At 41.2% G+C, this 20,178-nt stretch overlaps 4 protein-coding genes across 8 annotated transcripts in view; all 4 read left to right on the top strand.

The window, feature by feature from the left end:
- The window catches only part of cdk6 (cyclin dependent kinase 6), a 33,874-nt gene extending 28,172 nt beyond the window's left edge, over positions 1–5,702 (top strand). For both annotated transcript variants that reach the window (XM_079175908.1, XM_079175907.1), the window contains exons 6-8: positions 1,490–1,540; positions 1,965–2,100; positions 2,208–5,702. In XM_079175908.1, the coding sequence (XP_079032034.1) occupies positions 1,490–1,540; positions 1,965–2,100; positions 2,208–2,360 (340 nt within the window). In that variant the 3' untranslated portion in view covers positions 2,361–5,702. The remainder of the gene's footprint in view (positions 1–1,489; positions 1,541–1,964; positions 2,101–2,207) is intronic.
- A 294-nt stretch (positions 5,703–5,996) lies between these two features.
- On the top strand, positions 5,997–11,354 carry fam133b (family with sequence similarity 133 member B). Of its 3 annotated transcripts, none has more exons than XM_079176608.1 (11): positions 5,997–6,129; positions 6,936–7,033; positions 7,774–7,852; positions 7,984–8,097; positions 8,194–8,226; positions 8,421–8,492; positions 8,899–8,997; positions 9,163–9,201; positions 9,651–9,740; positions 10,759–10,809; positions 11,120–11,354. In XM_079176608.1, exons 1-11 carry the CDS (start codon positions 6,106–6,108, stop codon positions 11,213–11,215), a joined length of 795 nt encoding a protein of 264 aa, XP_079032734.1. In that variant the 5' UTR covers positions 5,997–6,105; the 3' UTR covers positions 11,216–11,354. The 3 variants fall into 3 exon arrangements, with proteins under 3 accessions (XP_079032734.1, XP_079032733.1, XP_079032735.1); XM_079176607.1 differs by having other exon boundaries at positions 9,160–9,201; XM_079176609.1 differs by lacking the exon at positions 9,163–9,201.
- A 1,522-nt stretch (positions 11,355–12,876) lies between these two features.
- On the top strand, positions 12,877–15,784 carry LOC306708602 (progranulin-like). Its single transcript, XM_079176469.1, has 6 exons — positions 12,877–13,068; positions 13,384–13,527; positions 13,625–13,921; positions 14,059–14,235; positions 14,943–15,086; positions 15,303–15,784. The coding sequence occupies exons 2-6, from the start codon at positions 13,384–13,386 to the stop codon at positions 15,429–15,431; spliced, it is 891 nt and encodes a 296-aa protein (XP_079032595.1). The 5' UTR covers positions 12,877–13,068; the 3' UTR covers positions 15,432–15,784.
- A 235-nt stretch (positions 15,785–16,019) lies between these two features.
- Positions 16,020–20,036, top strand: LOC306708524 (uncharacterized protein). Of its 2 annotated transcripts, none has more exons than XM_079176367.1 (7): positions 16,020–16,228; positions 17,319–17,414; positions 17,821–17,973; positions 18,133–18,258; positions 18,453–18,485; positions 18,922–19,080; positions 19,174–20,036. In XM_079176367.1, the coding sequence occupies exons 1-7, from the start codon at positions 16,039–16,041 to the stop codon at positions 19,878–19,880; spliced, it is 1,464 nt and encodes a 487-aa protein (XP_079032493.1). In that variant the 5' UTR covers positions 16,020–16,038; the 3' UTR covers positions 19,881–20,036. The 2 variants fall into 2 exon arrangements, with proteins under 2 accessions (XP_079032493.1, XP_079032492.1); XM_079176366.1 differs by having other exon boundaries at positions 17,316–17,414.
- Positions 20,037–20,178: the final 142 nt, after the last annotated feature.

The following is a 20,178-nucleotide window of genomic DNA, read 5'->3' as shown; positions in this document are numbered from 1 at the left end:
TGCATATGCACTTGACTGTTGACTGTGTGTGCATGCCAGTGGTCAGCTCTATATGAATCCAGTCATCCCCCTCCAATAAACCACTCCAGGTTTAAAAATGGACCTCTTGGAATTATCAGCCCTACTTGTTCTGGCATGATGACTTTGCTGTAGGTGATTTCTTTTTTTTTTTTCCTTCTTCTTCTTTTGCAACAGTCCAAACTGGTTTGGTTTGATCTTGAATGGCTTTCAAACCTCAGCGCAGTGCTTTACCCCGAAAGACCTATGTGGTGTGTTGCGCTTTCAGTTAGATGTTTAAAGCAACGGTTCAAGATTCGAGCAACACTGAGACATCCATTAGTTCAGGTTGCCAGTTGTGAATAACTGAAACAAACATGTATCTCAATTCCACTTCCAAACAAAAGCATGTGACTGAGAGTTTGCCGTCAACTGTAGCAATGTGCAAAATATCCCTTTGTGACTAACTTCCCAGTGTCTGAGTCTGTAGGAAAGTGTGGGTGTTGAGCTATGTGAAGCTTCCTGCAAGTGGGAAAACACAGGGAGCACATGGTGGCGAGTCGTTCTGTTGGCTTCAGTGAAGTGGGGTGCACTTAAACTGTCTTTGTGCCTGGATACAGACTGCATGCACACCTATGGGACAATATCCTGCATTACATTGACATCTGCTGGTGATGAGTCATTTAAAACAAGGACACTATAACGGAAAGAAAGCTTCTCTGACTCTACTGCGTTTCATACTGTCATTTTTGGGAGTAACGGATTTAGAAAGTAGTCTAAAAAGTCTTCTCCTTGAGAGCGACACATTCTCATTTCCTTTGGAGAGGAACTTCAGGTCTCGTTCCCATACATCTTTCTGTTAGAATAATCCTTAGAATAATAAGTTTCTGTCACACGCCTCTCCCTCCCACTTTCCTACACACTTTCTCACACACGGAGAGAGCAAAAGCAGACGCATATGAGGGATAAATAGACTTATTTTGCCCCAATGCGGCGGCCGGCAGGCTTATGCTGATGGTGACTACTGGAATTTGTGCGGGTGCCAGGGCAGGCATGGCCGCCCACGGGCATCCGAAGACGGCCCAAAGCCACAGGAACCACCAGCAGCCCTGCTGCCGCTCTCCTCCCTCCTTTCATCCCTCCCCTCCTGTTTTCAGTGGTACTACCAACACTGCTTCACAGCCCTGGCTACATGAGATGGAGCTGCCAGTGTGTGGCTACTTCAAACGCTCACATCGGAGTCAAACATTCCTCGTTGCCTCGAGCCAATAGCTTTTATCTCAGAGCTGTTTGTCTGCAGTATACCGTGGGATAGTGAGCATTGGGGCTCAATAAGAACATAATCAATGCTGTACACTTTTAACCAAAATGCATTTAGCTTTTTCCTGTATTCATGTTTTTTTGTGCAACACAACATATGAAGATAACGTCTCGCGTAAATGTTTAAGCAGCAGCAGTCAAACTGACCTTGGGTTTATTTTCTCTTTCCCAGACCGCTATTTCGAGGAAACTCAGATGTTGATCAGCTGGGGAAAATTTTTGAGTAAGTATTATTGGCTGCATATCCTGTTCCAGTTTCTGAGGTCCTGTATGTTATATTTGTATGAGTCTGAATGTACAACCAAGCCTCAGAAAACTTTATTGGACTCTCACATTTTTGGGAACTTAAATCCAGTGTGTGGATATTCTCAATTGTTAATTCGTTGAACCTATTATGCATATGGATTAAATATAGAGCAGGGTGTGCAAACCTTCCTGTAATTCATGCAGAGCCTCCCAGATAAGGTCATGCTGCTCTGGCTAGGGTGAATACTGTTGTCACCATTGTACATCCCTCCAGTGCTTACCAGCAGACACACAGGAACACAGTCGGTTGCTTCATCGGGATGATTTTAACAAAGATTTGAACTGGAGAGGCAGTGAATGCTGAACATGTGAAGGCACTAATGACGATTATCATCCCACAGTGTTGTTGGGGTACCTACAGTAGAGGACTGGCCCCAGGAAGTGGCCCTACCACAGACTGCGTTCACTCCCCGGCCCCCTAAGCCCACAGGGGACTTGGTTCCAGACATGGACGAGCAAGGACGGGCCCTCTTAATGGTGGGTAGTACGAGCCTCCGTTCAAACCAATACAAATTAATATACGATACATTCATTGACCAATCTTCTCGTCTCATCCGCTTCTATTTCTCCTCCATCCTTTGCAGCAATTCCTCGCCTTCAACCCCTCCAGGAGGATATCAGCCTTCGCTGCGCTCAGCCACCCCTACTTTCAAAGTGTGGACAGCCACAGTAGGAGTGTGTACGCCGCCCAGCCAATCCCCAGCAACAAGCCCACTATGGAGGAGAGGACTGCCTGACTGTCCTCCTTCACCCTTAATCATCCCATACAGTGTCTATAAAAAGTATTGTGCGCACCCCGCCTTGGTATTTTTAATGTTTTATTGTTTTTACAGCATTCAATCAAACTGTGTTAATAAAGCTTCTTTGGCACTGATATACAGATAAATCTTAAATGTCATATTGAAAGTAAATCCGTTCAAATAGACGTCATTTAAGTACAAATATAGAACACAAAGTGTTTGTCACAGAGACGTATAGAGGCACCTTTGGCATCGTTTACAGGCTTGAATCTATGTGATTAAATCTTCTCACGTGCTTCTTTGCACAAGTCCTCATGCTGAGGTTGCATGGTGAACATAACTGAACAGCAGTTTTCAAGTTCTAAAACAAATGGTGTTTGATTGTGATTCGGCCATTTGAGTGTTGTGCTTTTCAAGACAGTCCTGTGCAGCTTCAAATCTGCTTGAAAAAAAACCTTCTCCCGTCATGATGGCAGGTTTTCCTCCAGGATTCCTGTATTCTGCTGCATTTATTTTACCCTCAACCATTGCTACGACATGATGCCACCAACATCAGGCATAGAATTGAGTTTGTTGGTCAAAAAGCTTGACTTTAGCATCATCCCACCCCGGAGCCTTGTTTTGATCCGACATGCCTGTGGGCAAATGCAAGCGTATATGCAATTTTTCAACAGTGGCTTTCTCTTTGCCAGTCGGCCGTAAAGCTAGAAATGCAGAGCACCCAGGCATCAGCTGCTGTAGGGTCAACGTCTCCCATCCCAGTAAGGGAACCATGTACCGTCTTCAGTGTCCACAGACCTCATTGCGGCCTTATGGCCTCTTCACACATAACCTTTAGTTTTTGGGGATGACCTGCTAAAGACAGATTTGTACTCTGTAATCAAATGCCTTCACATTGTACTGGTATCCTAACTGTTTCTTCTCAATAACCTTGTTGGAGATTAGTTTGTTGATGTTTCCATAGTGTAGTTTATGCCAGCTGTTCAGCTCTGCAGATACCTAAAATTCACATCTTAGATTACACAATTGATCACCATTCTACCTATCGTTCAACCAGTGAAGCGAAATCATTTAAATCCATTTTTAGAGATGTTTTCTCTTTAAGTTTAAAGTGACATTTCTTTGTGATTATCAGTGTCCAAAAAGCTTTTTAACAATGATTTTGTGTTGAATGACATGACATAGACCAAGGGGGTGCATACTTTTTGTTATAGTCAAAGTACAAAACTTTAGGAGAGTACTCCTGAAGAGAGGGTAAAGATGGTGTCAAGAAAGAGGACACCAAACGCTCTCACCCACTGAAAAATGCACAAAAGCTATCCTCCTTCCATGAACTGATGGATTGTAATTGCTGCTTTTAGGTTAAATGTTGATGATTGACTGTGTTAATGCAAAAAGGCTTGCATCTCACATAGACTGGTAGTAGTGGGCAAGCAGACTGCAGAGGCCTTGAAGCAGAGGCCCTCTTTATGACCAGTGTTTAGCCTCGCAAGAGCCCCCTTGGCTGGGGGTCCGGACCACACAGGATCCTGGGTGGACGCCGTGGATCTCGCCTGCCCTTCATGCGTACTGTGGGTGTTTGCAGTGAGCAGATATACAGTACAAGATATGTACAAAAACATTTAGTGTGTGTGCACTACCACTGACGTTAGCAAGCTTTTGTACACACCTATACTTATTGAAACATTATTGGGCATCACAAGCCAGCCACTCACTGCCATGTTGTGTCTTATCATTCCAGTCCTATACATGTATTATAATACTGCCACCATGAGGATGTCCTGGGTAGCTGCAGACCAGTAGCAGGATACTAATGGTTTATGCACTCTTCTGGGAACTCGTCATAATGGGCCGATATCAGTGCTGAGACAATGATGAAAAAAAAAACTAATAGAAATGCTCCTGCCACTCACTAGCCTGCCTTCCATGGGCTTTTATCATTATAAGATACAATTATTATTTACTATCCGAATGTTACAGTAATGCACAGGCTTGCAATAGGTGGAGAAAGTCCCACCAGCACTATTCAACATGAATACATTTGGCGCAGAATAGTGTCGCCAATATTCTGTATTTAATTTAAATGTCATTGACAAGTCTTATATGCTTGTTTTCATCAAGTTGTGACTTGATTTAAAGATGCTGGGGCATACAATGTTCCTACACCAATTACACCAACTGTTTAGATGATTATAGAGTTTGTGTAAGAATAGTTTGACAGTGTAAGAAATGTATAAAGGGTTAGGCAGTGGTACTGTACAGTATAGAGTGCTAAATGCAAGCTGTAACGATAGAGAACGTGTGATATGAGCATCGTCAGCCCATAGATATGTCGTAAAAATGGATAGACGTAGAGTAGCGAGGGTCTGTGGATTGTTGTTTGGCAAGAGTATTTTGTCCATTGAAAATGTGTTGCGGGCTCTGTGCGTGCTTGTTGCATTTCATTTGCTTTGGATTGAGAATGCCTATGAATTTTACATAGCTTTTGATAATGAAATAATGCACAAATATTTAGTGTACAGTTTTTGCTTGTTTTACAGTCATGTCCAGTTACATTCAAGTTCAGTTATTTTTTACCAGAAAGGAAAAAGCAAGTAATGCAGAGTTGTATTTTTGTATGTAGTAGTTCTTTCAGAACAGTAACCTATTTTAACACTGGTTTACGTTTTCTTAACAGGTAGTGCTGCTAGCACACACACACACACACACAGACACACACTCTTGACTTTCTCAGGTTCTTGTTATGGTCGTCCGAACCTTTCGGGCACAGTTTGCACATATTTGGGCTACTAACTGACCACATCACAACTCCTTCAGGTTTTCTTTCGAGCTGTTCCGGGATCATGTCATTGATCATAGTCTACTGTCATTCCTATTTATCAAATATATGTTACTGTAGTCATTACTGTCTGAAGATAACTGCCTGTATCAACTGTTTTTTTTCCCCCCAGCAACTTGTAATTGCTAGATGGCGAACACAATGTAGATTCATGTATAATTGTCTGCTTGACTAAGCTCTGTGTGAGATATGTTCTACTTGATAACGACTCACATCTGGTGTCAGTGGTGCGTACAATGCACAATGCATTATTGAAACTTAATTAATTTCAATCTCGGAACACAAAACTGAAGTCAACTGCTTTTAGAAATGTTTTGAAACCAACGTAGCTTCATCCATCGTATAACTCCAATTACGCATTATGTTCCTGTGTCACATTTGTTATTAGCATACGGAAATGGCGACTGGGAACCACACAATCATGGCATTATACTTATGTATGAATGCAGGCATTGGTGTCTTATTATTTTGTTGCACCAGATGAATAAAAAGCAGCTTTTTGTGAATGTTATTTTGGACTCATTTGTTAGGGAACATTAGAGAGAACTGCTGTTGTAATTTGTTATAGTGTTAATTACTTACTACTGGAGTACTACATACAGTCTTTTGTCAACACTCTACTTATATGTGTTTCACTATAACTGCTAATTTAAAAACTAGACGATATACTGTGAAGGAGCATGTACATACATTGATAACTATATTGTACATATTTTGATAAAAACGCCAGACCAGTAGGTGGCGGTATTTCACCATATCGTTGTTTGGTAAAAACAAAAACCTCAGTAAGAAAAAGAGTCGTCAGCTTCCATTAACAAAGTCTGATGTGGCTAGCCCAATGCTAGCAAGGTAGCACTAATGGTTGCCCTCTCCCTTGGATATTGTCCCCATTACTAACTCGACATGGGCAAGAGAGACAATCGAGTGGTGAGTCATGTCACACGATGTCCGTTAGTCGGATAAATCATTGATTCGCAGTTATATTTGGAAAGATGCTAGCCTGGTGTTAGCTTAGCGGCTAGCTGCCGTTAATGTATTCCTCCGCTAGGTATCCTGATGCTAGGCCTAGCCACAGTGGTCTCTTAACACACACATATAATATGTAAATACACCAACACGTTCATTTTGATGCAACAGTTTCTAGGTTTGAATGTCTTGGACGTCAAAAGTGGATTCTCGACTAGCACCAACCTTAGTGGTCACAATGCTAACGTTAGCTCACAACAATCTGGGTCATGTCTTTTCGTGGTGATGTTTTAGTGTGCAGTGTTTTTCGTCGCTTCTTGGGTCTATATAAAGCCGTATTAGCCCAATTAAATTAATAAACGATAGTCCAGTGTGTTTGGTTAACGTTGCTTGCTTCTGTCTATTTACTCATTTTATCACTGAAGCACATAGTTTACTAGCTAATGAGTAACGTTGCATGTGTTGTGTGAATATTTAATCTAATAATACACATCTCTGACAGTTTAATAGGTAACTTATCATCTAACACTGCTGTAGTGTAATAATACGGTCCAGCAATACGTCAGGTCTTCATTGAGGTTATAATGAGTAACTTGTGTTGTTTTTAGTTTAAACTGTTATAAAGAGGGGTTGTATGGTTAAATTGGGGATACATGTGTTGCTGCAGAAGTGTCTTGTTTATCTCAATGCAATCTCTAGTATCTGGATGTATTTCAATAACCTCCATGAGAGATGTCTGACATGCTTTCCTCTGTTTGGTGTCCCAGGCTTACATTAACCCCATTGCTGCTGCACGAGCCAGGGGACCGGCAAATAACGCCGGACCAACTATTCAAGATTATTTAAGCAGACCTCGACCAACATGGTGAGTAAAGGACGGACCTCCTCACTGCCCTGACATAAATAGTTCCTCTCTCACAGGGGCAATATCCTGTTATGTCTGAGAATTATGTTGCATCCATGTCCATGTGTGAGGTTTCATCATTGGAGTCAGTATAGTTGCAACATCAGCATCATTTTAGGACGAGGTGCTTTCACAACTGAGCTGCCAACGTCCTCTGATGTGTGTAAAGTTAAACCAGAGTTTTGTTGTATTGCCGCAATGCATTATGGTTTAGAAATGAAGATTCAACTGTAAATAGCATCATCTAACCCTTTTTACATGCGTATTTACGTTTGTTTTGTTCCCACTTGAAACTTTTAAGGCATATCTACTTGCAAGAAAGAACGCTGTCCATACAAAATGTTGCCTTCTGCAGGCAAAGAGCTTATAGTTGTCTTGTAGAAAGAAAAAAAATATTTGTCTCATGAACAGATTGAATTGAAAGGATATGAATTAATCTGTAAAGTTTCCAGAGTTTTTCTGTCTCGGGAGTTGTGCATTGTCTGTTTACTGTAAATTCTTGCTGTTGAAACGTTGATAATCAGGTTACACATTGCATGGGAGGGATGTTTAAAAGAAGCAGCTGCCGGTTAAGTACTAAGATGAAGAGCTGCAACTGACGGGCGCCTTCACCATTTTGCCAGACGTAGTCCTCTCCAATGTCGGCTGAAACTCGTAACATTATAAATTGTGTTACAACTGATGTATTGTCTCTTCATCAGGGAAGAGTTGAAGGAGCAGCTGGAGAAGAAGAAGAAGGGCTCTCGAGCCTTGGCTGACTTTGAGGACAAAATGAACGTGGTATGTATCAATACAATGACTCCAGTTATGCTCATCTTTTAACTCTACTACAAAACTATCCTGCATGTTTGGATGAACAATTAGCAATATAGTAGATGAATACTTTTTCCAATATGTGCTGTTGTTTTCAGAAATGGAAGAAAGAACTGGCAAAAAACAGAGAGAAGTTGTTGGGTGGAATTGACAAAGAGAAAGACAAGAAGACAACGGACAAGGAAAAAGAGGAGAAGAAAGAGAAAAAGGAGGTATGGTATCTCACCTTCATCAGACATTTTAATGACCCTCACTCTAAAATCATCATCATCATCGTTTACTGACTTTGGCTTTTCATTTGTGCTCAGAAAAAGAAGAAAGAGAAGAAGAAATCAAACAGGGTGAGGAGAGACCTCCAGTGATTTGATGACCAGCTTTGCTACAGCACTGTCATACACGTGCACACACACACACACACACACACACACACACTGTCTGCTTGTACTCTGAGACAGTCTCTTGTTGTGTTCCAATTCCCACACAAGCAACTAACCTCAAATCTAATGAACCCTGCTTTCATTGTGTTTTGGTCAAGCATTCTTCATCTTCCTCCTCCTCATCGAGTTCTGATTCCCCTAGCAGCTTCTCCACAGAATCTGAAGACGGGGTGAGTCATTGCAGACTTCATCGTGTGCTAGATAAAGACAAAAAAACACATTGAAATAGAGACAAGATGCTGGATGTCACTAACTGACTTGATTGATTACTGCTAGCTGCTGTTTGCTTGTGGTGCTCTGTCAAAGGTAAATTCTAGTCATAGCTTCCTGTGTTTGAATAAAGAACATTTGGGCTTTTTTGATCATCTTGAATGAGTTAGTTGACATTTATCAGATGATCAGAAATATATTTTGACTCTATGAAGCTCAAACTGATCAGTTTAAAAAAAAAAAAAAGGTTGTGATTAGTTTCTTGAGCAATTCTGCGTAATCGGCTCAACAAATGACATTATGATGAATTAAATTGTCACAATGCAGCACCACACTGTTTGATTGCATTTGTATCTGTGTGTGCAGGATGAAAAGAAGAGTGTGAAAAAAAAGCGGAAGAGAAAGAAGTCATCGACGAGGAGAGCGTCGGACAGCTCAGAGGGAGAATCTGATGCTGAGAGCAAGGTTGTTCTTTTTTTAAACAGCACAGTCACCGTGTTACAGTGCACTTCAATAGAGTCAGGTTCTAGTGTTGAAACATGGGCAGTTAATATAGTCGTCCTACACTGATTTAAATTCTTTTAAATGCCAGGGTTTAATCAAATTGTTGTTGTTTTTCTTCCCAAGAAGAAAAAGAAAAGAGTAAAGGAAGAAGGGGACAAAGATAAGGTAATCTACTTGTGTTCAGTAACACACTTAAAGTTACTGTTAGGATCCTTAAACTGGTGATGAAACGGTCTCAATGTAATACTGATGCCTCTTTATGACCGACATCAGTAAACAAGACCATCAGCGACAAGATTGCCTATTTCTATATCATTATTATTCTTAATGCTTGTCATCGGTACCACCGGGTCGGACCCTGCTGCTGTAAAATGAGAGGTTTTCTGAAGGGACTCTGGTACTCGTGAAACACTACTGCCTTTGACCACAGGACCCGCAAAATCAAAACAAAATGGAAGTTCATCATAGTAACTTTTAACTTTTTGTATATTTCCACAGATACGTGAGGCTTTTGAAAGACATTTTATTACTCGTCCGCTGCTCTTGCCAGTCAAACTGAGCGGAATGGGTGTTCGTAAAGCATTCATAACTGATGTAAATCTTGTGTCCGTCAGGATGACAAGAGCCGTAAACGGAAAAGGAAGGCCGAGCGAAGTTATAAAGACTCCTCTTCAGAGTCATCTGCAGAATCCGAGGGGGAAGAGGTAATATGTATTGTTCTTCTATAGTTGCATATGTAACACATCTCTTTCACCACGTATAGCTGTTGCTGCGTAACTATTTTATTTACCCTCAAACTCCCAATAGACCGTTGGTATTAAACCTCCTCTCTATTCCTCTTTTAGCTCTTTGTTCCTCTTTTTATTCTAATTGGGGGGGTAAGGAAATTATCTTAAGTATTCGCGTGATACCTGATGCTGAACTCAATGTACCAGTATAAACAGTTTTGCAGCTTTCATTACATTTATTCAACGAGTTGGACACATTAATATTATACTGATCACAGATGAATAAAAACATTGTTGCAAGACTCCCTTTTTTGCGGTGCAGTTGTGTTTGGTTAACTGCTTCACCATATACCGACACACAGTTATATTACACAATTGCCAAATACATTAAGTTTCAGTTCTCCCTGTATGATGGCTCACTCACTCGTCCAGATGTGCAGGCTTTCTGTCCGTCACGCTTCATGGGGAGTCTGATAAATAGTCATTTGAATGCGACCTCAGGTCGGCCCAGTCAGACTGACGGCAAGTTCAACTCGTGACGCTCTTGTTGCGTGAGGCTGCATGCAGCACATCGCAAGTGAAAACCGTGGTGAAGAGTAACGGTAGTTTTAAATTACACATGAACAGACCACTATCTAAAAATACAGCTTAATATTGCTTTCAAAGCGTAGTGAAATCATTGAAATGAGTCCCAATAGCAGCTTGTTTTTCCTATCAAGCCTTTTGTTGGATAAAAATGATTGTGAAACTGAGCAAAACCCGGCAAACCCTTCAGTATAAGGAAAACGGGAATGGCAACGTATCATAAATTGAGCGGCATAAACGGTTTTGTTCAACAGCCAAAGAGGAAACAATGGCTCAAATGGTTGTGAACCTAACTGCAGTACACACTCCATGAATTGTGAAATAATACTGTTGCATGAAAAGGGGCTTTTTAGGATTGGGTGAGACTTCCCTCAATTAATTTTGTCATTTCAACTTTTCCCTCCCATAGGCTGAAGCCAAGAAGAAAAAGAGAAGTAGCGAGGAAAAGGAGAAAATAACAGTGAGAAATCGACTTCTATTTTCAAAGTTACAGTTCACAATTTAGATTTTGGTTTGATCCGGTACAGACCGTGACGACAGCAAAGACTAACGTCATATCAACGTATTATTTAGTAAGTCGAGGATATTTAATTGCGAGTTGAAAGATGTTTTGGACAGATTAATAACACAGATCCAGCGTCTAGTATAAGCTGAAACGATATGTCTTAAAGTGCCTACTCTGCCAGAAAGTAACTAGCCACCTGCAGTAATTGATTCTTAATTTAAGAGAAACGACGTGGACACAAACCTCAAATGTTCTGCGTTCACAGGACAAATCCAAGAAGAAAAGGAAAAAGAAGCACAAGAAACACGGCAGGAGAAAGAAAAGGAAGGCAGCCTCTCAGTCAGACTCTGAGCTCGATTAACAACCTCATCGTCACGGTTCTCTCATCCTCCCGACGGTTCACAAGTAGTGTTATTTTTGCTTTTGACCTAAAAAAAAAAAAACTTCTCCCAATCCAGCTTTGGTCATCACGCTTGAACAAGAGGCCGACAGACTTGTGGTTCTGAGACTGACGTGAAAATAGAGGGAGGCACTCGTCCCTCTTAAGTGCAAACTACCGGTACATCTGTTGATTTTTACCACCGTGCTTTTATAGGTAATTGTTCTTTCAACCATGGGACTGAAGTGAACTCCTCACACAGCCCCTCCCCCCCCCCCCCCTTCATCTTGGAGATTTCAATGTGACTGGCACTAGCTTTCATCTTTCATCACGCTGGCCCTCTAGGAGTCTCTGCTTCATACCCGGCATCTTGCATTTCTAGTCGCTAGATGAGGCTGTCGTGCTAGTGCCTGCGTCGTGCATGTAGACCAGATGACCCGACGTCTCGCCCAGCCTCATATTGAAGTTGGACTTATGATACGAAATGTGAGCTTCACAGTCAACGTTTGTACAAGGGATAATTGTTCCGATAGACAAATTGTTACACTACAGTGTAAATGTATAAAAAAAAAAGAGAAGAAAAATGGGAATTCATTAATAAAGTATTGTTTGAGCCTTTACTGCTGTTATTAGTCACAACCTTTATTGAGAGACTTCGTGTTGTGTGTGTGAATGAATGGTTACCCTGCTCTCCTAATACAAACTGTTACAAATGTGCTTCTGCACTGTCTCACTTCTTTAGTTTTCAGTACAGAGTACCAGCAGCGGGTTATCTTCAGGTTGCAAACCAGAAGGAGCTATGGTGGAGTTCAGTTCAATAGGTTTTCTACAGATTTTTGTGAAAATGCTAAATATGGAACTCCAGAAACCAGAGATAGACGTCTTGGAATATTATTTCTTCTGCATTAACATGTAAGCAGCATTGTACTGTAGCTAACTACTTAACATCGTGTAGGTTAGTCTCGTGCATAGTTTGACAAGCCTCTGCCTGTTCCTCTGGTTTGTGTGGCTGCTTTCCCTGCAGGTATCAGCAGACTGGAATCACCTGAGCTCATCAGCAACACATGGGCCCTGTGTACTGACTCCGCTGTTAGTTTATGGTTGCCTCTTATGTTGCCGATAAGTATTCATAAATTGTTAATTTGCTTGGTAGTGTGCATCTCACTCTTAAGTCATGGCCGTGCGGCCCGGATTGTGACAATAACTACAATTATTTTCTAAGCTGATCGTATATATGTGAAGTTGTTATCTGCAAAGTAGCAGAAAATGGAAATACTCGAAGAAAGTACTCTAAATTGTACTTGGTGCAGTTCTTAAGTCATTTTACTTAACTACATTCTGCCACACACTCTGCAAAACATTGGTTAACAACTTGAAAAACGTGCTTGTCTTGCTCTTTCACCCACTGATTGAGTGTAAAGGTTGGAACGGTTTGAAACATTCAACCTACTTGTAAACAAATCCATTCCATGTCGCACGAATACCTTTGAGGTTTTACAGGCTAGGTCTTGTGATGTTGAACAATGTTATGGTATCAAAGTTCAACGTGAGCACACAAAGTCATCCCTGTCCAATCATTGGGGTGTTTGGGTATGTTTGCAGTATCATAAAGCCAACCCTTTTAACAGTGTGGTCAGTGGTTGTGAACTAGTTCCAGAAACATCACTGTCCTGATCGTGACAGTTAAGGACACAGAGGGTGTGATAAACTTTGACTTCCAGATTTTTGTTCAGTGGGAGGTTCTGATCTGCCATATAAAGCAGTGCATCCGTGATTCAGCTGAGAGGAAGTGAGAGACGAAGGCCAGTGAGCTGTTTAATCACTTCACTTGCAAGGTAAGTGCTAAAAACTATGAATCTGTATCAAATCCTTTCTTGACATGATTGTATAGAGTGCTTTATAATCAGTCACAACTCCTATTAGTACTTTTCAGTGGTGTTTTGAGTGAAAGGAAGATCCTTGTTCAGGCTAAAATGAAACTGAAAGTCGCAGCAAGTGAACAGAGTTAGGGAAGTTTCACAGTTCGGAGACAAAACCTGATTTATAAAGTGAAAAGAATCCACAGGAAGTTTTTTTTCTTTTTTATGAACCCTCACAATGTATCACATTCAACTGATAAAAATGAGCTACATATTACTACTCTTTTGCAGATGTTGAGGCTAACTCTGTGGTTGTTAGTGGGAGCGTTTGTGTGTGCCTCCTGCTCCATCACATGTCCGGATGGGAAGGTCTGTCCTGATTCCGGCACCTGCTGTTTGACTAAAGATGGGTTTGCCTGCTGTCACTATCCAAATGTAAGTCTCTTGTCATCATATAATGTAAATTGATCTGTTTGTTAACATTTAGGTGTTGCAAATATTCCATCCTTAATGAATCTCTGTGTGTCTTTAGGCGGTGTGTTGCTCTGACTTGGCCCACTGCTGCCCTTCACGGTTTCATTGTAACGCGGTTACCCAGACGTGTGAGAGAGAGCCGTGGATGATGTTAACCATGGTGAAGAAGGAGGCTGCAGAGGAACCAACTCCTCATGTTCTTCCTGTTTCTCCCCTTCAGGAGCCCATGAACGAACTAGTGCCAGACCAAAAAAAGAGCTCAGTTGTTCAATGTGACAGCTATTACGTTTGTCCTGATCGCACTACCTGCTGCAGACAACCAACAGGTTACTGGTTCTGTTGCGCGTACTCTCCTGTGAGTCTTTTGCAATAACAACTGTCGTGAAATTCCTGTGGTCTACTTTTGACGTGATAGTCAAAGCTTGCAACCACCTTTTTCTGGCATGTAGTTGTTGTGCATATAATAAATAACCTGTGACTCGTAACTTGCAGGGATGGTGTTGTCGGGATGGCTACCACTGTTGTCCTTGGGGCTACGACTGTGACCTCACTTATCAGCACTGTGTGAGGCGGCAAGGCCTGAGATATCCTTTCATCACCGACCAAAGTAAGCCGTCAGTGCCTGCCTCTCTCATTCTGCCTTCAGAGGAAAAAAGCAGCTTGCAAAAGGTAGGACATACTGCGAATGGGCCTTTTGACTGCATATGTGGTGTATATCCATCCATTCGCATAAAGTTTTAATTGAAAGTTCTCAAACACCTTCTTACTCTATCTATACGATGGGGTCCTTCATGAACACACACTTTTCAGACACTGGTTTTAATGGTTTGACGTGGGCAGTCCTTCTGTGCACCAATCAGGATTTAGCATCATCTAAATGTGACTACAGCTGTGGGTCTGTATCTTGGCAGTCCACTGACAATAACATCGGATCAAACTACACCTACAAAGTGCGCAACTCTTGATAGATACAAATCTTAATAAATAATAAACCTAGTGGTGTTTTCCCCCTAAATTGTGTTTAAAGTGCTGTAACCAATATGTTTAGTTTAACAATGAATGGAATGAATATATATTAAAGTTTTCCCTTGTAATGACAGATTTACATAGAATTGCTTATCCCGCTATTCTGTTCCACTTGGCTCTACAAAGATTTTGGTCATTAGTCACGGCCTGCAAAGTTCCTGTTTCAAATTGCCGTCAACTGGGCAAAACTATTTTTGCTTTGATTATTCAAAATGATGGAGAAAAAAAAAAAGATCTATTATTATAGGCTTTATAGATGACTTGTTGACTCATGTCAAAAATAAATGTGTCAATGATTGAATATATTAATAGCCAGGGTATAATGGTCAGTATGTCTTTACCTTTTGCAGACACCAATGACAGCTCTGGCAGAAGCCAGTGCTGTCAACACTGTGGATGGAGCCATTCGCTGTGACTCCACGTTTTACTGCTCAGCAGGGACAACTTGCTGCAAAGCATCCACAGGCAAATGGAGCTGCTGTCCCTTCAGTCTGGTATGGATTGGCCAATTTTTAAAGCCATCATGAAGTAATGGTGTGGTGATCTGAAGGAAAACAACTAAGAGCTTAGACAAACAGGAATATAGAGGGTGTATTGCACATCGCAAGCACCACAAACGGTTCTTGTAAACCTTGAAATTCACCTTTACTGCAGTCATTTACGAGTCTATACTGTATTTTTTTCTAACATCAAGACTTGTTCTGATTCAGGGCCAGTGTTGTGCGGATGGTCGGCACTGCTGTAAGTATGGACAGACATGTGACTCCACCTCCATGTCATGCAACGGACAGTACTCTGAGATCCCCTCAGGAGCACAGGAAGACGCCAAAGCATTGTGAGGACGTGTTTTTGCACTGTGACAGCTTTGCCATTATACATTTTCCAGATCAAATCTAATGCATCATCATCAGGCCTAGATGACGGCTGAATGAGTGAATAATTTGTTTATAACCTCAAAAGATTATTTCTCTCCATGGTGAATTCCCTTTTAGATGAATGTTACTGTCATCTGTATTGGTTCTCACAATAACCAGCTTAGCAAGATTCCATACATGTTTTAGCTTATCCATGGCTGTGGTTTAGGAACTATGTTGAGACTGTTTAATCTAAAGATTTCTTTAGAGATACACAAGTCATGGAAAACTGAATGCCAACACTTGCAAACATATGAACTTCTTTAAATAAATAAAAGTCAAATATGAGTGTGAGATGTTTTTTATTTATTTTTTTAAATACATCTTACAATACATATATATGTTCATGCTGCGTGAATAGACTTCGCTTTCATCAAACGGTAAACTGTTGTGGTCATGAAAGGGGCTTTTACTTTGGAAGGGACAACCGGAAATGCAATTTTCACTTGCGATTGAATTACTTCCGTGGTGTGCAGCTCGTTCACATGTGGTTCCGGGGTGGATATAAGGAGTTTTTTCAAATGGTGGTAAGATGAGCCAAATGGAAGAGCTAAAACTGTTTGTCTCCGAGCGGCTACATGCTGCTGCTTCTGAAATATTCGGTGCTCTTGAGAAAACAATAACGGACTACGAGGTGAAGGTTACCCGGTTGAAGGAAGACAACGAACGCAACCGGTCTCTGTTGGACATCATCCTCAAAACCAAATCACGACAGAAAGAAGGTTGGTTCATTCTAGAGCGACTCGGAACGTTTAGTTTGTGCCAATTAACACGGAGACAAACGGAGCTAAAGTTTCCATTCAGTACATCTGGACAATGTTAAAGTGTGTTTTATTCAGTATGCGTGTCCAACAGGGTACATGCCGCTGGCTATAGACAACAATGCAGCTAGCACCGCCAGTTCAGGTTAGCACAATGTACAATGAAGGTGGTAGCTGCTTAAGTGTCGCATGCTCCAGGGATCTGTACAGTGGCATGCATGCATTTGATCCTTGCACTACTGTTTTTTACATAGTTAGTTAATTTAATACCATTCTATTTTATTGTATATACTGTGCATTTTTTAAAAATGTCTTTACATTTTCTTTAAATGTATTATATTCTGCTCTGTTATTGCATTGTATATATTTAGCATCTCTCACCTTTCATATCTTTATGTTTACTCTGTAACTTCGTTTGCTGCTGCTACAAGCACATTTCCCCCTGTGAATGAATAAAGTATACATCTATCTATACCACTCCTCAACAAGTCAAGTCATTTTTCACACTCTCGTAACGCTCTCTTCCATTAGCATAGTCATTCTATGCACCTATTAAACGTGCACGTTAATAAAGGGACGCTATAGACCGATAGCATAGTTGTAAATATGATATTGATATGAGGCCTCCCATCATTTGGGCTGAAAGATAAGACCCTAAAGATATAGAATCATGTCCCCCCCCTCCTGACAGTCAGAGGACACGCTGCCATGCCACAGGAGGAAAAGTACAGGTTTATACAATGCAGCAAGTCATGGCAGCTGCCACAAGTTGTCGCGGCAGTTACCACTGTTTGTGGCAGCTGTTACCACTGTTTGTGGCAGCTGCCACGACTTGCCGCGGCAGCTGAGCTTGCAACAGGAAGTGGCTCTACTAGCTGCCACTGCCACATTTTGAGCTTGCCCTTTTTCCAAAATCGTGTGAGTCTTAGTCTGCTAATCGTTTATTGGCTGAGGACAGTCCTAGTCCTGGTACTGTGCATGCTGGCTTACTGTCGAGACTTTGATATAACATAACTTTTTAAATGTTGTGCTTCTCTTTACTCTTCAGCAGCTAACCCCACCAAAAGCAGCCCCCCTGCTGCTGGTGCTGCTGCTGGTGCATCAGATTCCACCAGCAAGGCCAGAGACCCCACCCGCAATTCCAGTGGTAGGACTTAAGTCTAACAATAAATTCTCCTCTCCGGTAAAATCATTCTATTAAAATCCTCTGTGAAGCCGATTTAAAAAAAGCCAGGAGTGACTGTGAAGTTGTGTTTCTAACGTGGACACCAGTAACCACTATTAGTCACACAAGTGTAATGCGCTCCATCAGTCACTACGTAACATAATATTACTGTTAAGCGCAACCTGGTTTTCCATTAAAGAAGTGACGCTGATGATTTGCTCATACTGTCATTTGTTTTATTCCTCCCTGGAAGGGAAAAGGGCATTTCAGTCATTCTGTATGAGGCCTTTGTTGAAGTGTGTCATAACTCTAGTAATTCTATGAAATGCCATACTATCCTGCAAAGTATTTGAATTATATCTTGATTTTTTATTTTTTTTTCCTCCAGACTCTCAGTGCTCCTTCACCTCACGCACGGACTTTCTAAAGTTTGCAGCCAGCGATGACTGTCGCTACTGCTTGAAGAGAATTCAAGCCACTGAGACACATTTGACGAGAAAACATTATCTATTTGCTGTCCATTTTACTGAGGGTGGCACTGGTACGTTTTATTACCGTTTAAAATCAAAGCATGATGATACTTTGTCATTATAATGGATTACCTTTGTCGTATGCTAGCTGATAAAATGCTAAAACAATGTTCTTTGAAGTCATTTAAAGTGTTTGCATGTAGTAATTACGCTATCGTTTCTCTTTTCAGATAAATTTGTTGTACCATGTACGTGCACAGACTTGATCCAGGGCAGAAGTCACTGGCACTGCCCATATTGCACAAAGATCATCTATCGTAAATGTAACTTTGAGGTGCACATATCTAAACAACATGGTACGTACAATTTCTTGGAAGTCTCCCGATTTTGCTGTTACATTAACGTTCCATTGTTCTGTTGTAAAAGCATGTCTTTAAGTTCTGCTTTAGATAAACGCCGTGTGCCACCACTGATAATGATAATGGTCATATTTTTGTTATTTTCACTGACTAGATGTAGTTATTGACGATACTGTCTTTTTACTTTACAGGTTTTGCAATACTGCAGCAAAGCCAAGACACAGGTTAGTTTACAAAATGTCTGATGTCCCTCTGCTGTTCATAAATAAATATTACCTTTTGCAATTTGGGAATGATGCTGTGAAAATACATGGCTTCACTTCGACAGCGGTGTTTTTGGTGTGTCAGAATGATGCAACTTTTTCTACTATGAAATAGGGCGTTAAAAAAAATTGTATCTGGATGCCTTTTTGTTGTTTTGATTTTTTTAAATACAAAAAAAAGAATTAGCTGATAATGTTTTTACTCACTCTGAGAAACTCTGGTTTTCGGTGAGAATATGAAGACAAATGTCAATGGGCTGTAGGGGGGGTACAGCCACAGATTTGCATTCACAGAGGCTTATCAAACATAGTTTGATGAACTATTGACAGCAAAAAAACCTGACATTTGGCAGTCTTACCAATATAATAAAATACATTGCTCTGTCCTTTCTCTTAGACATTGATCAGCCCTCCATCTCTGCCATTGAGGAGGAGGTTCCCCCGAGTCCTGAACCCTGGTGTCAGCAGGGGCTTGGCGGTCTGGACCAGGAGGACCAACAGGCCTCACTGCTGCTTGATGTGAAAGAAGAAGAAGAACAGGAAATTTGGAGACAAGGTCTGGTCGAAAAGCTTGGCATGCATAACCTCACTTTCACTGCGTGTACAAACTTGTGAACAACTGAAATTTTGTTTTCCCCTTTTCCCCCAGTGAGTCATCCTGAGTGGCAGAACTCAATGCAGCTGCAGATTAAAAGCGAACAAATACCAAAAGGTAACAGTCAAGTGAGTGTGGAGGAACATCACGCTCAAGACTCTGAGTTCAGCAACGTCTGTGCAGACAGTTACAATCAAGACCTCAGCGAAATTAACTGTGTGGAAAGCAGAGAGGGACGTGTGCTTCCTAACTCTTCAAATCAACCTCTGGAAACGCTGCCTGATAGTGGGGTTGGTGGAGTTTGCCAGCCAGCTGGGGAGTCTCAGCACACCACACCTCGTCTAAAGGCACTCGGTACCAAGAAGAAAGTGCGTGTGAAAAGAAAAAACACTTCACCCACCGTGGGTTTAAATATAAAGATATCAACTCAATCTGTCAGTCAGAATCCCAGAGGTCCTCATTGTTGTAAAGCATGTGGAAAGAGTTTCTATTACATGTACACACTGAGGACACACGTGCTAACACACGCAGGGGATAAAATCCATACTTGTGGAATTTGTGGGAAACATTTAGAGTCTATGGAGAGTTTTGTCCAGCACATTCAAAGCCACACAATGAGGAACAAATGTGGTATATGTGGCAAACAATTTTCTAGTAATTACCGTCTGAAACGGCACAGGAGATTTCACAGACCTAAGGGTCTAAATGTCATGTCATCAACTTTAAAACCACAAATGGGACAAATCCGACAGATGTCTTAAATGCATCGAAACGTGCTGTGATTATTGAATTCTCATCTACTAAGTGGGAGATACCAGTCCAGTAGTGTACATATGGGAGGAGTAATTCAGTCATCGTGTTTATTGTATATAACTGTATCCATACACAATTTTGTGGATTTGAATAAAAAAAGTCTTTGAAGTTAGATTTCTTCCCTGTGTATTTTTTTTTCTCATAAAGCATCAGTTTGAAAGTGAGAGGATTTCAGGCGGATGCAGTCACAACATCACCCAATAGATTCAGCCGGAGGACCTACATATAATGAAAGTTGTTTAAATG

The sequence above is a fragment of the Pholis gunnellus genome (genome assembly GCF_910591455.1).
Source record: "Pholis gunnellus genome assembly, chromosome: 16".
In the NCBI taxonomy this organism is placed as follows: domain Eukaryota; kingdom Metazoa; phylum Chordata; class Actinopteri; order Perciformes; family Pholidae; genus Pholis; species Pholis gunnellus.
This window is presented reverse-complemented; position numbering and strand designations above follow the sequence as displayed.

Coding starts and splice junctions, on each gene's coding strand:
- fam133b (XM_079176607.1), top strand. CDS start 6,106: ATGGGCAAGAGAGACAATCGAGTG. Junction 8,098..8,193: donor AGAAGAAAGAGAAAAAGGAG/GTATGGTATCTC, acceptor ATTTGTGCTCAG/AAAAAGAAGAAAGAGAAGAA. Junction 8,227..8,420: donor AGAAGAAGAAATCAAACAGG/GTGAGGAGAGAC, acceptor GTTTTGGTCAAG/CATTCTTCATCTTCCTCCTC.
- LOC306708524 (XM_079176366.1), top strand. CDS start 16,039: ATGAGCCAAATGGAAGAGCTAAAACTGTTTGTCTCCGAGCGGCTACAT. Junction 18,486..18,921: donor GCAGCAAAGCCAAGACACAG/GTTAGTTTACAA, acceptor CCTTTCTCTTAG/ACATTGATCAGCCCTCCATC. Junction 19,081..19,173: donor ACAGGAAATTTGGAGACAAG/GTCTGGTCGAAA, acceptor CTTTTCCCCCAG/TGAGTCATCCTGAGTGGCAG.
- LOC306708602 (XM_079176469.1), top strand. CDS start 13,384: ATGTTGAGGCTAACTCTGTGGTTGTTAGTGGGAGCGTTTGTGTGTGCC. Junction 13,528..13,624: donor CCTGCTGTCACTATCCAAAT/GTAAGTCTCTTG, acceptor GTGTGTCTTTAG/GCGGTGTGTTGCTCTGACTT. Junction 14,236..14,942: donor AAAAAAGCAGCTTGCAAAAG/GTAGGACATACT, acceptor TACCTTTTGCAG/ACACCAATGACAGCTCTGGC.